The 12745-nt window shown below is 44.5% G+C and overlaps 1 protein-coding gene across 3 annotated transcripts in view; it reads left to right on the forward strand.

Moving 5' to 3' along the window:
• The window catches only part of CCDC88C (coiled-coil domain containing 88C), a 158204-nt gene extending 147725 nt beyond the window's left edge, over window positions 1–10479 (forward strand). Inside the window, exons 26-30 of one of the 3 annotated variants that reach the window (XM_060263332.1) lie at window positions 1206–1370; window positions 2168–2233; window positions 5993–6061; window positions 6400–6674; window positions 8092–10479. In XM_060263332.1, the coding sequence (XP_060119315.1) occupies window positions 1206–1370; window positions 2168–2233; window positions 5993–6061; window positions 6400–6674; window positions 8092–9117 (1601 nt within the window). In that variant the 3' untranslated portion in view covers window positions 9118–10479. Of the gene's footprint in view, window positions 1–1205; window positions 1371–2167; window positions 2234–5992; window positions 6062–6399; window positions 6675–8091 lie in introns of those variants that run through there. The other 2 variants (XM_060263333.1, XR_009556660.1) reach the window with 2 other exon arrangements.
• Window positions 10480–12745: the final 2266 nt, after the last annotated feature.

Raw genomic sequence — 12745 nt, forward strand, 5'->3', positions numbered from 1 at the left:
AGGATGCTGTGTCTGCTTGCTCCCTCCGAATCTTTATCTGTAACTAGAGCATTCATAGTTTGTTCCACTACCCTGGAAGTGGTGGTGGTTCTTCTTTTCCCTTTTGGATTAATAAAAAGTGTTACGCTCCAGTCTTTTGGCTTGGCCTCAGTTGGCCTTGGCTTGTTGCATCCCATAAATATTTGTAAGGATGATGCTGCAAGCTCTTGAAATGTGGGACCTGTTAGATAAGGCATTTGCTGGCCATTCCACCATACATAACACATTGCGAAACAACACAGCTTCAAAACACTTCTTACTAACTTTCTTTAATGCACTTTAACTAATCTGTGTCTTTGGTGCTTACTACTCTTTTCTGTCATCTGTGCCAGCGATTTGTTACTTGTCTTATTTATTGCCAGGAATCCAGTGCCTTTGTTGACATAGAGTTGCTGTGAAGGACAATTGGAAAACAGGCACTTGCTTCCCATCTGAGCTCTTTTTGAATGTGTTGGTTTTGTACGTTGCTCATTTTTTTAACCTAAAAGTTTTGCAAATTATTATTTTATTTGAATTCTACCTTGTTCCTGCTGTAAAAAAAAATGGCATTGGCACAAGAGACAATTTAAATCGTAGGTAAAACTCCTGGCCTCACTAATACCACCCTGAAAAAACTTTCCATTGGAAAACTATTCAGTGGGAAACACGATCTCTTGCAGGAACAACATGCTATATAAACCATTACAGATTCCAAGCCTGTTCTATTGTCATCAGGCATGCATCACTCCCACTGCTTAAATTCAAAGAAAGTAGCATTTGAACAACTTGATCCTATGTATATTTACTTGGCAGTAAGTCCTACTGAGTTTGTTTACATAAGTCTCTCTGAGTTCAAGAGTGCTTATTCCCAAGTAAGTGCATGAAGTTGCAGCCTTAGAGGATCTTCATCCCTTCTCCCCCCTACTCCCACATTTGTGTTTTGGCTCCCCTTTTTCCATAATATGTGTAAACATTCCTCCTTTCGCTCATCAGTCCTTCATTGAGCTGGCATCTGTTTGCAGGAGTGGATGCAAACGTATGAGCTCTTATTGATGGAGTTTACATAATCACTGTCTGTTTTGTGCCTCTTGTCTTGTTCCTGCTTGCTGCATTTATGAGATGGTTAGACACACATTTTGTGCTGGTGTGCATTACTTTGTGTCTCCTTTCCCCCTGCTCGACACCAGTGGATTCAAAGCAGAAGAGAGTTTCTCATTACGGAGGCTGCAACGACTACACTGAAAACACTTCCAAGCACTGCTATGTGGAGCCAAGTTCCAGGACTCACTCTGCATCAACCACCTTCTTGGTCACTTCTACTCCTACCTCTAGACAACAAAGCAGACCCAAAGGTATGTGTCACATCCTATCACTCTGCTCATCAGTACCTCTACTTCAGTAAACTCGAACCTCGCATTTTGAAAAGCTGTCCTTATTCAAAGGATAATGATATACAGGCATTGCTTCAGCTCTGATTTTCCTGATTTGGAGGAAGATGGCAGTGACTTGACTGTGCAGCTGAGTAGACTACACATGGAAGGAGAAGGAAACGATGTGACACATGGCTTGACTTGCAGATTGGCAGAGCCTTTCAAAGGACTTCTCAAATTGCAAATAGGTGTTATAGAAGAGGGTGCATTTAAGAGTATGTTGTAAGTACTTGGGTTGCTGTACTTTTGACCCCAGTGTTCCAAACAGGCATGCCATGGGATAGGAAACCCTAGTGTGGCCCAGCTTCTTTACTCTCCAGTGGATCACCTTCTGTGTTAGTACTGAGGAACAGAGACAAAATTGTTTGGGAGAATGTATAGGAAAATGCTTCTGGTTTAGTGTTAAGAGTTCTGCACAGTTTCTCTTGTGTTCCATGCTATTATCTTCTAATGGATATGTGTTGTCTTCTAATCAGTATGTGTTAGAGCTGATATCTGAGCTGGACCTTGGGCTGACCTCTGCGGTCCCATCTAGTCTCCACATAAACCTTCTTTAAACAGGTAGTTAGTTATGCAAAACAGCTTCAGTCCTGCCTGTATTGGCCCATGTCATTTCTGTGGTTGCCATCTTGGCTAGTCGGGTCTTCTGTTCTTACTCAATTATATTGAATATTGCCATCTGCCATTGTGCTTTTCCTTTTCTTTTGTTTTTTTGGCAGGCTACAATTCAGATGGTGATCTATGTAAAAACTTCCCAGAGGCAGAGTTTTCAAACAAGCAGCACAGTAAGTTTTGCACCCAGAGAAGTTTCTCCTATTTGTCTTTGGCTGTACCTCTCACTGCTGATGAGACAAGGGATGGAGCACTCAGTCACTCAGGGTGGGCATGGCCCCCAGGTTTGGCCATAGCCAGACTGTTTTAGATAATGACCCTGTGGAAGATTGACCCCCCCACACACACACACACACCTTTAAATTTGGCGGGGTGTGATTGCACACGTTCTGTACACTCTTTGCCAAATAACTATTGTTACAGGGAGAGGCCATAGATCAGCAGGAGAGAACATGCATGAGGGGAGTCCCAGTTTCAATCGATGGCACTTAAATTTTAAAGAATATCTGGTCAGCAAGGCTAAGAAAGAGTTCCTGAAACCGTGGAGAGCTGCTGCCTAGGGGTGTGCAAAGAAAAAAAAAACAATATTTTTCAGGTTCAGATTTATTGAACCTGGAAAACATTGGTATTTCCTTGGTATTCCTAAATCTCAATATTGTTATGGTATTGGGATTCAGGAACTAATCAGGAAACCCAAATTTATTCAGCTCCTTTATAGCCTATGAGGACAATTTCCCATAGGCTATAATGGAGAATCAATCCGAGGGGGCTGGTTTTTTAGATAGAGGCTCCAAAATTTCAGCATAGTTTCTGGTGCCTCTACGCAAAACACAACTACCCCCCAAGTTTCAAAAAGATTTGACCAGAGGGACCAATTCTGTAGGCCTCGGAAGAAGGTGCCCCCATCCTCCATTGTTTCCATTGGAGGGAGAAAGGGGTGTGTGGTCCCTTTAAATACCTTCTTCGAGTGAACTGGAAAGACTGAGTGCAAAATATTAGTGGCTGAGGAAACTGCTGAGAAATCGCTCCATTATAGTCTATGGAGACAATTCCCTATATGCTATAATGGAGAATCAATCCAAGGGTATCTGGGGCTCTGGGGAAGCTGCTTTCTCCTCAACCCCCCCCCCCCCAGTTTTAAAAGATTGAACTACAGGGTCCAATTCTGTGGGCCCCCAAAGAAGGTGCCCCCTTCCTCCATTGTTTCCAATGGAGGGGGAGGCATGTAAAGGGACACAGTCCCTTTAAATTACTGAGTTTGTGGCAGCAGCGCAGTCCAGCTTGGAGAAGCAATTTACAGAGATCTTTTGAAATCCCCTCTCCAGGCTGGCCCATTCTGCCCCATGATGACTCAGCTTCTCCAAGTTGAACCTGAATACAGACCAATATTATCAGCTTTTATTTGGACTCAGTTATAGTAGTAGCCAGATCAGATTAGAGAATCTGTATTTGGCTGAATAAATAGCCTGAAAATACTAGTAAGGTATTTTTCACGTATGTATTTGGTTTGGTTTATACTGAACACACACCCCTACTGCTGCCCATTAAATAAGAGGGAGGGATGATCTGATTAAATTCAAGGCAGCTTTTAGTTTGCTTGCACACTGAGTTCTCAGAATGCTTCACATGTGCTTCAAATGTATTACTTCAGCAGTCTTCAAAACAGCCCAATAAAATAGGTTACACCCATGTTACAGAGTGGATCTTGAGGGTAAGAAGATGAACACTTGCCTAAGAGCATCTACTTAGTTCTTGGATGAACTGGAATGTTGCCATATGGGAGGTATCTGTACCACAACAGCATTCCAGTAGGTGGCAGCATGCACCCAGAAATGTTGCTCCAGAACCAGTTCAGTAGATTTTGATTAGGGGTGTATGTGAAGTGTAAACCAAGCTGGAAAAAAATCTGATAAATACCTTATCAGCATATTACCAGCAATACCTTATCAGCAAATCTGATAAATACCTTATCAGCATATTTGGCTCAAATATAAATTGAGCCAAATACAGATCAAAGGATCTGATTCGGCTACCAATATAGCTGAGCCCAAATAAAAGTCAGTTGTTGCTGATTTGGCTTTTAATCAAGTTAGCTATACCAAGGAGAGGATCAACTGAGGTGATGGGAGCAGAGAATACCATGTCTCCTCGGCTGATCGGCAGCTCTTGCAGCTCAGTTCTCCATCATATCCTATGGGGGCCATTTCCTCCTCTTGTCTGGGAGAGCATTTCCTTGATGACAAGTCAGCAGCTCTGGAACTGGATAATCACATGAAAACATAGTTAAGACTGACTCCAGATCCTGGTTCAATAGATTCTAACTAACTCTTGATTGATGCAAATGCCCTCTCCTTAAGACAGTCACCCTAACCGTAGTTTGTTTACTTAAATTATGGTTTAGCACAGTGTCTGCATTTAGTGCACAGGTATGAGGTGCGTGTGTTTAAAGCAGTGGCGCCAGGGACCGGTTTTGTGGAAGACAATTTTTCCATGGACTGGTTTGGGGGGTAGCACTGGGGGTTTTGCCGCCCTAGAATGCTGCGCCTCCCCCCACCCCCCGTGCCCAGTTCCTGTCCCTCATGGGGGACTTTAATGGGGGGGAGACCGGGGCTGTTTCTGCTGTCTCCCCACTAGTTGGCCAGGCAGCAGAAGACCAATCTGCCTCCCCCTCCCATTTAAAGCTCTATAAATGTTGGATAGGCTAAGGTTGCCGACTCAGAAAGAGGCAATGTGGCTTTGCTTCAACTCTGCCTCCCTGAGGGGAGGCAGCTTCGGAGCAAGGCTGCACTGCCTCTTTCCTCTGCCTGGGTCCCAGATGGGCGGGGGTGATGTGGCACCTCTGCCTTGCTCTGCGACCCAGTTGCTAGCAGGCCACAGACCGGTCCCAGTCCATGGACCGGTGGTTGAGGACCCCTCGTTTAAAGGACTAACAGTCACCTTGAATCATTGGGATAGATCTATTTTGCTATTTAACAGGTGACTTATCAAGCCACAGAAAATTTGTTGTTTGTTCCCCACCACAATTCATGCAGGGAAAACACAGGAAGGCGTCTCATGCTACCTACTAACTGCTTTACAGGGTCATCCTTGTTTGGGACTAAGCACCACTGAATAGACATGATGAAGATTCCAAATAGACCTGCTTAGGTTCATTATACCATATTCTCCACTCCCCCTCCTCATGAAGCCTGCTGGGTGACCTTGGGCCAGTCACAGTTCTCTTAGCCCCACCTACCTCACAGGGTGTCTGTTGTGGGGAGAGGAAGGGAATGCGATTATAAAGTTCTCCAAGACTCCTTTGAGGGGTAAACCAACTCTTCTTGTGTGGGGACCATTGGTCCCCATAGGGTATAATGGAGAACTGAGATGCAGTTGGCTATGCCATTTTAGTATTTAATTACTATAGCAAAAAGGCATCATTTCAGGTTCACATCCTACCTATTTGTTTGGTGCCATAACCTTACACCCCAATATTCCTTGGAAAACCCTGGGTCTCATTTGGGGCTCTTCATGGGACCATGGTTCAATATTACAGCATCTGCTTTTCCTGCAGAGGGTTCCAGGTTCAATCTCTGGTACTTCTAGTTAAAAATCAGGTTAGCCAGTGATGTGGAAGACCTCTCACTGAGACCCTGGAGAAGTGCTGCCAGTCAGATTAAAAAATAAGGCTTGATATAGAGACACTTCATGTGTTCATCAAGGTTCTAATCTAGTCCACAGCTGTGTATGTGTCATCAGGGTTTCCAGCCTCAGGAGTTCCCAGTGACTATAACTAGAAAGAAATAAAGATTTTACAATTGGTAAAGATATTTCTTTGAGGATCATTTTAAAAACTATTCAGCTAACATTCACCTCACTCCCTTCTGATTTGATTTCAATATTATAGGCCTCACTTTCATTTTCTTATGTTCCTCTCCCCCCACCCTCCACAGCATCCAAGCCAAATAGCTTAGAGAACAGTGAGAATGCATCCACTAGCAGCTCCCCTCTAAACCTGAAAGGTGAGGTATTCTGATAAATTTGGTGTATTCGTTTTTATAGCACGTAACTGTTACCTATGAGTCATGGCTATTCATCAAGCCAGCCTCTTATGGTCATATGGTTTGCAGAAAGCTATTTAGCTATTTTTAAAACTTTAATCTCTCTGGGCAAAGCCCACATCACTTCCTGTTCTATATAGCATTTGCATGTGATTGAGCTTAAATAAACACATAAAGATTTCACCAGTGTTTTTTACCTGGTTCTCCAGACAAATTTGATCAAGCTGAAAGACAACTTTGCCATGTCTGTGTGGGGAGGCAAGGAGGTAACTTTGGTGTGTTGGAATCCCCTTGTGCAGGTTCTTTTGACCGTATTCGTGGAAGATCAGAGAGCCTCAGCAGCGAAGACATGGTGCGGAGTAAGGACATGACCAATTTGTGTAGAGATGGAGTTTTTAGTCCTAACTCTTCAGCTTTTGCTGCATCTAAGCACAGGGGTGGCTTGTTCTGCAGTGATGGACCTCAGAAAAATGTCCACACGCAGCCTGTTAGGCACCGATCTGCCTCTCCGGGGAGTGAGATGGTAACTCTGGAAGAATTCCTAGAAGAAAGCAACCAGCTGTCACCACTAAATGTAAGCAAACTGAAGCCTCTATACTGGGAGATCCAGGCTGACTTGATTACTAGTCAGTCTACTGAGTTGATCAAGAATTTTATAAAGAGAGGACCTACAATATGTCACAGAAGTGAGTACACTCCCTCACATTTTGTAAATATTTAAGTATATCTTTCAATGTGACAACACTGAAGAAATGACACTTGGCTACAATGTAAAGTAGTGAGTCTACAGCTTGTATAACAGTGTAAATATGCTGTCCCTTCAAAATTATGCAACACACAGCCATTAATGTCTAAACTGCTGGCAACAAAAGTTAGTACACCCCTGCCGGCACTGGGGAGGTACAGTTCATTGAGGGAACCATGAATGCCAACATGTACTGTGACATACTGAAGCAGAGCATGATCCCCTCCCTTCGAAGACTGGGCCACAGGGCAGTATTCCAACATGATAACGACCCAAACACACTTCTAAAATGACCACTGCCTTGCTAAAGAAGCTGAGGGTAAAGGTGATGGACTGGGCAAGCATGTCTCCAGACCTAACCCTATTGAGCATCTGTGGGGCATCCTGAAACGGAAGGTGGAGGTGCGCAAGGTCTCTAACATCCACCAGCTATGTGACGTTGTCATGGAGGAGTGGAAGAGGACTCCAGTGGCAACGTGTGAAGCTCTGGTGAACTCTATGCCCAAGAGGGTTAAGGCAGTGCTGGAAAATAATGGTGTCCACACAAAATATTGACACTTTGGGCCCCATTTGGACATTATCACTTAGGGGCGTACTAACTTTTGTTGCCAGCAGTTTAGACATTAATGGCTGTGTGTTGCGTAATTTTGAGGGGACAGCACATTTACACTGTTATACAAGCTGTAGACTCACTACTTTACATTGTAGCCAAGTGTCATTTCTTCACTGTTGTCACATGAAAAGATATACTTAAATATTTACAAAATGTGAGGGGGTGTACTCACTTCTGTGACATACTGTAAGTGGTCAGTGGTGCAGAAAAGTGAGGATTTCTGAGCCAGGCAATGAGATTGACCAGTGGAACTCTCTGCTGAGTAACATCCGTGCCTTGCAGGACTCAATGCAGTTCCACCAGGCCTGTAAGGCAGAAATGTTCCACCAAGCATTTGGTTGAGGACAAATATGGCATCCATCCAACTGGCACTCTGCCCCCCCACCCCCCCATAAGTCAGTGGCACAACTGGAATTTTCTGATCGTCATCTAATTAAGTTGACCATTGTAATTTTAATCTTATTTTGTTTTAATTTTATATTAGTGCAAATATGGTTGTTTATAGGTAAGGGCAGTATCAAAGTTGAAACTAATAAATAATAATAAATTGCTGGGTGACTATCTTGAAAAAGCTAAATTGGTGTATTCAGATGATGTTAGCATTTGCTTCACAGTCCTTGCATTTCTTCTTAGGAGGTGTCAAGCAGAGACGACTTGCTGAGCGACTATTTCAGAAAAGCAAATGAACCTCCTCCTATTGGCAATCAGCTCTCTCAGGCAAAGAGGAAGGAGACTACCAAAATGCCAACCAGCTACGTCACTCCCACTGTAAAGACGCCGGTCACTAATGAAGATGGGAGGCCCACTAAACCAGGGCATTACGTCAAACCAAGCCCTAGACCAGCTGAAACAGAGTATCTGGCCAACTCGACAGGTTCCCACAAAGTGGCTCATGCATCTCAAAATCAACCTGGCAAGGGGATAAGGCAGATGGCACAGCCACTGCAACCCAGTACCATGAGCAGCCAGAGCACATCACTGAACCGAGCTTTCAGCCTAGCCTCAGCAGACCTCCTCAAAGCCACTGGTCCAGAGACGTACAGACGCTACGAGAGCCTTCCAAAGCCTGTGACTGCGGATGCCCGAACAGGCAAGGATGTAAACAGCCAGACTCTGCCACTCCCTTCCCCTGCCAGCTCTCAGGTCCCGCTTAGAGAGAGACCACAGTCTGCAAAGCTGGGGGGCTCTTTGCAGGGTGTCGATGCACGCTGTCGACAGCTTGATGTTCGGCGCCTTTCACTAGCACCTCCAAAAGATGAAAGGCCGCTCTCATTGCCTCCATTTTCTGGCTCTCCTGCTACTTCTAATGACAATCTAAACTGTCAGCCACTTGAGCAAACCAACACAGCATTGGAGCAGCATCGTCTTTCCCCTCACGCGATTTCGAAAATCAAACCCAAATCGACTGCACGGTCTGGGGAAGTAGCAACCGTGACTCCTGTCAGAGTTGTCTCCAGTAGTGCTGAGGGGAACGTCTCCCCAGCACTAAGCTCAAGTGACACCTCCATTATCAAATGCCAGAGTCAGTCTCCAGAAAATAAAACTCTGTCAGGAAGTACTGAAGAAGCGAGCAGAGCAGCTGCCTCCAAGAACCCATCGGCATCACCAGATCCCCACAGTGACCAGCAGACTGTTTGGTATGAATACGGCTGTGTCTGAGGCCCCTCTCTTCTTCCCCTGACCCAGATGCAATGCCCTGAAAGGGGTATAATATTTGCATTACTACTGAAAACTGGGTGGCTGTTGTTGCCTTAGCTGCCTTGGATTTGCTAAAGTTTGTGTTCAAAAAATACATTGGCACGCCTGAGGTGAAAGACTGAATTGCCAAATATGGTTGCTCTTAAGCTCAGAAGGTCCCGTGAACAGCTAGAATACGCACACTTCTCCCACCTCGCCTTTGAAAGCCAGGCAGTTAAGCCAAATCCCCAAAACATTGTGAACTGCATGCCACATATCTTCCTTGTATCGCCTTCCCCATTGTCAATAAATCACACTTCTGCTGGTATGTCAGTCTACTGACCTCAGTCCTTACTGAAGATATTATTTAGTACAGATATAATCTCCCCACCCCAACCCCCAAGGTAAAGAACACAGTGTTCCTTTGCACACTTTAAAAGAATCTCTGAGTCACTTTTTGCTAGTGTTGCCGATTTAAACAGGATTCTGTTTCAGCCTTTTGCTCTGGTGGCCTTCGCAGTTATATTACAGAGACCTATTTGACCCCCTGGCTTTCACTGCATCTGCCTTGGAATGCTGGAGAGGTGCTGCCTTTTGGATCTCTGTTAAATGTTTTATGTAAAACACTGGAACTGATTTATTCCATGGGTGTGTGTGAGAGAGAGAGAGAGAGAGAGAGAATGTCTTCTTTAAATGGCACATGCAGCTCTCCCTGCACTAGGCCGACACATTCATCACTGTGTACATGAAACATTAAGTCCTTACGTGGCACTGCTTGCGTATCTATGGGGTGCGTGCCGTCAGTCTGTTTGCCTCCTATTAATGTGTCCAACTGCTTGTCTCTCCAGTGATGTGCGGCAGATTGTTTGAATGGATTTCACAGCTGCTGCAGTCTTCCAACAAGCTTGTGCCATTGGGCCCATCGCGTTCTGCAGTCATGGAATTTTTTTTTTTTAAGCCTAGCTTCTGTCTCAGTCAACTTGATCTGTGTAGAAACCAAAATGAATTTTATATGCACATTGAAAGAAATACTTTTTATTATATTTATGCCCAGATTAAGCTTTTTACATTTCAGGAGTTTCGTTGGCTGCTTGGGTATATGTTGTGCGTGTGTGTTTGCATTTACTGTTTTGCTTGTAAAGATGCTTCTTTTGCAGCAGGCAAAATTCTTGCAATTGTAAAACTTCTCTTTGCTTTTGATTTCACTGTGGCAGCGAGAGGGCATGCAGTCTGTAACAAATGACACACAACCAGTGACTAGTGTGTGTATTGTATTGTAGTCCGTAGCAATCTCTTGTGAAAAGAGCAAGATTGTTTATAATAAAGCCTTTAAAAACTTACAAAGTTCTGTCTGTGTGTTTATCAAGACTAATGCAAGAGGGCTTCTACAGCAGGGGTCCTCGGCGTGATGCTGTGGGCACCGTGGTGCTTGCCAGGGCTTTTTTTTGTAGCTGAAACTCCTTTGCATATTAGGCTACGCCCCCTGATGTAGCCAATCCTCCAGGAGCTTACAGTAGGCCCTGTAAGAAGAGCCTTGTAAGCTCTTGGAGAATTGGCTACATCAGGGTTATGTGTGGCCTAATATGCAAAGGAGTTCCTGCTACAGAAAAAGCCCTGGTGCTCACCAAAACCCTTTTATGGGCCCCACCAAGCATTTTTAGGAGGTGGATGGGGCCAGGTAGAGCTTTTGCCCAGCAAGGCTTCTGACCGACTATTAGAGATTTGTTTGGATGTGCGGATTTTTTTAAAATGCCACTTTTGCAGCTGTTGCCAGCACAGAACAAACATCTGCACCATGTTTCTAAAGTTAATGTGTGACAATCATTTTGGGGCTGCAATGCCTCCTGTGGCAGGCGTTTTGTGTCTGCATCCACCATGCCGTGTCAGAATTCCAAATGTGGCTGCAGGCTCAAAAAGAGTTGGGGACTCCTGCTCTATGGGAAATATAATCTTCCGGCCAGAAACAGGTCTTGAAACCATAGTGCTAAGGATTCCCCTTGGTTTTGCTTTTAGTTGACACTGGATCACTCTGAAAAGGCAAGATAAAAATGGTTAAAAAAAAAAAAGTCCACTAACACAGTGTTACATAGAGACAGCTAGTTCTAACTGCAGTATCTGGCGGGGGGGGGGTGTAGAAAAAGCCCAGCAGGAACTCATTTGCATATCAGGCCACACCCCTGATGCCAAGCCAGCTGGAACTGCGTTCCTCTGTTTTCCTGCTCAAAAAAAGGCCAGATATCTGGTATGATCAATAAGAATCCCATTACAAAATTCTTCAAAGCATATTATATCATCTCCTCTGGTAGGTCCCCAGGAGAGTGTAACACTCCTTGGATAACAATCTGCTGGTGATCCCTGGCCCTAAAGGCATCCATCTGTCCTCGATCAGCCTTTTTTGCCTTTTTCAGTCCTGGCCCCAACCTGGTGGAACTCTCTGAGAAACATCATCTCTGCAAAAACCCTGCAGGATCTTTTGTGATTCCATAGGGCCTGTAAGGCAGAGATGTACTGCCAGGCTTTTGGTAGAGGGGAGCAATGGTTTATATTCTGGCTGGCAGCCTCCCCTACTCTCCTTCCCCTCAGACCATCCTACTTCCTCTCCTGCACACCCGCAAGGTGATCACAATCTAGGAATGGGAGGAAACTGTAATTCGCCGCTTGATCCTTTTAGACTGATGTACTAATGCTATTATGTATTTCAGTTTTTAATGTTTTTATTGTGTTGTATATCACCCAGAGCCCTATAATAGTAGGGATTGGGCAATTCCCAAATTTAATATAATAAATAAAATAACAATGCTGCAACAATATTTATCATCCCACTGTTCATCCAGGAACTCAGTGTGGCATATTTGATCCTCCCCCTCTTCTATTTTATCTTCACAAGAACCCCATAAGTTGAAAGTCCAGGTCCATCACAGTGAGCGTTGGGGCTAAAGCCAGATGTGAACCAGAGTTCTAATGCCATGCTGCAGCTCTGTATCTTTCTTGTTTGTTTAGCTGAAACTAGATCTGGCCACTGGGAGGTTTTGCACTTTGTACATGGGCTGAAACCACTTAGCGAGTCTACCCTCAAGAGTAAAGTAAGAGTTAATTTTTGTCTATCATTTTTTTTTCTATTGCTAGTTTGGACCAATATTTAGCAGAGGCCTGAGGCTTGAGTGAAATTCAGTCCCTGTTCCCTGGGTTTTGAGAAGAAAATCTGGGTTTGGTAGAAGGTATAGAGGTCCTATTTCATCTTCTCTAGTTTTGGGATATCCAAGACTCTCTTCTTTCCCTCAGTTTGGTGGATGGAACCCCTTTTCTCCCATCCATAAGAACATAAGCCATGCTGGATCAGGCCAATGGCCCATCCAGTTCAATACTCTGTGTCACACAGTGGACAAAACCCAGGTGCTGTCAAGAGATCCACTAGAGGGCCAAAACTCCAGAAGCCCACCCCAGCACCAAGAACATAGAGCATCAGTGCCCCAGGCATAGTGTTTCATCTATACCTTGTGGCTAATAGCCACTGATAGATCTCTGCTCCATATGTTTATCCAATCCCCTCTTGAAGCTGTCTATGCCTGTAGCCGCTGCCACCTCCTGCAACACTAAATTCAACATGTCA

This window comes from Heteronotia binoei, chromosome 21 (genome assembly GCF_032191835.1).
Source record: "Heteronotia binoei isolate CCM8104 ecotype False Entrance Well chromosome 21, APGP_CSIRO_Hbin_v1, whole genome shotgun sequence".
Classification (NCBI taxonomy): Eukaryota; Metazoa; Chordata; class Lepidosauria; order Squamata; family Gekkonidae; genus Heteronotia; species Heteronotia binoei.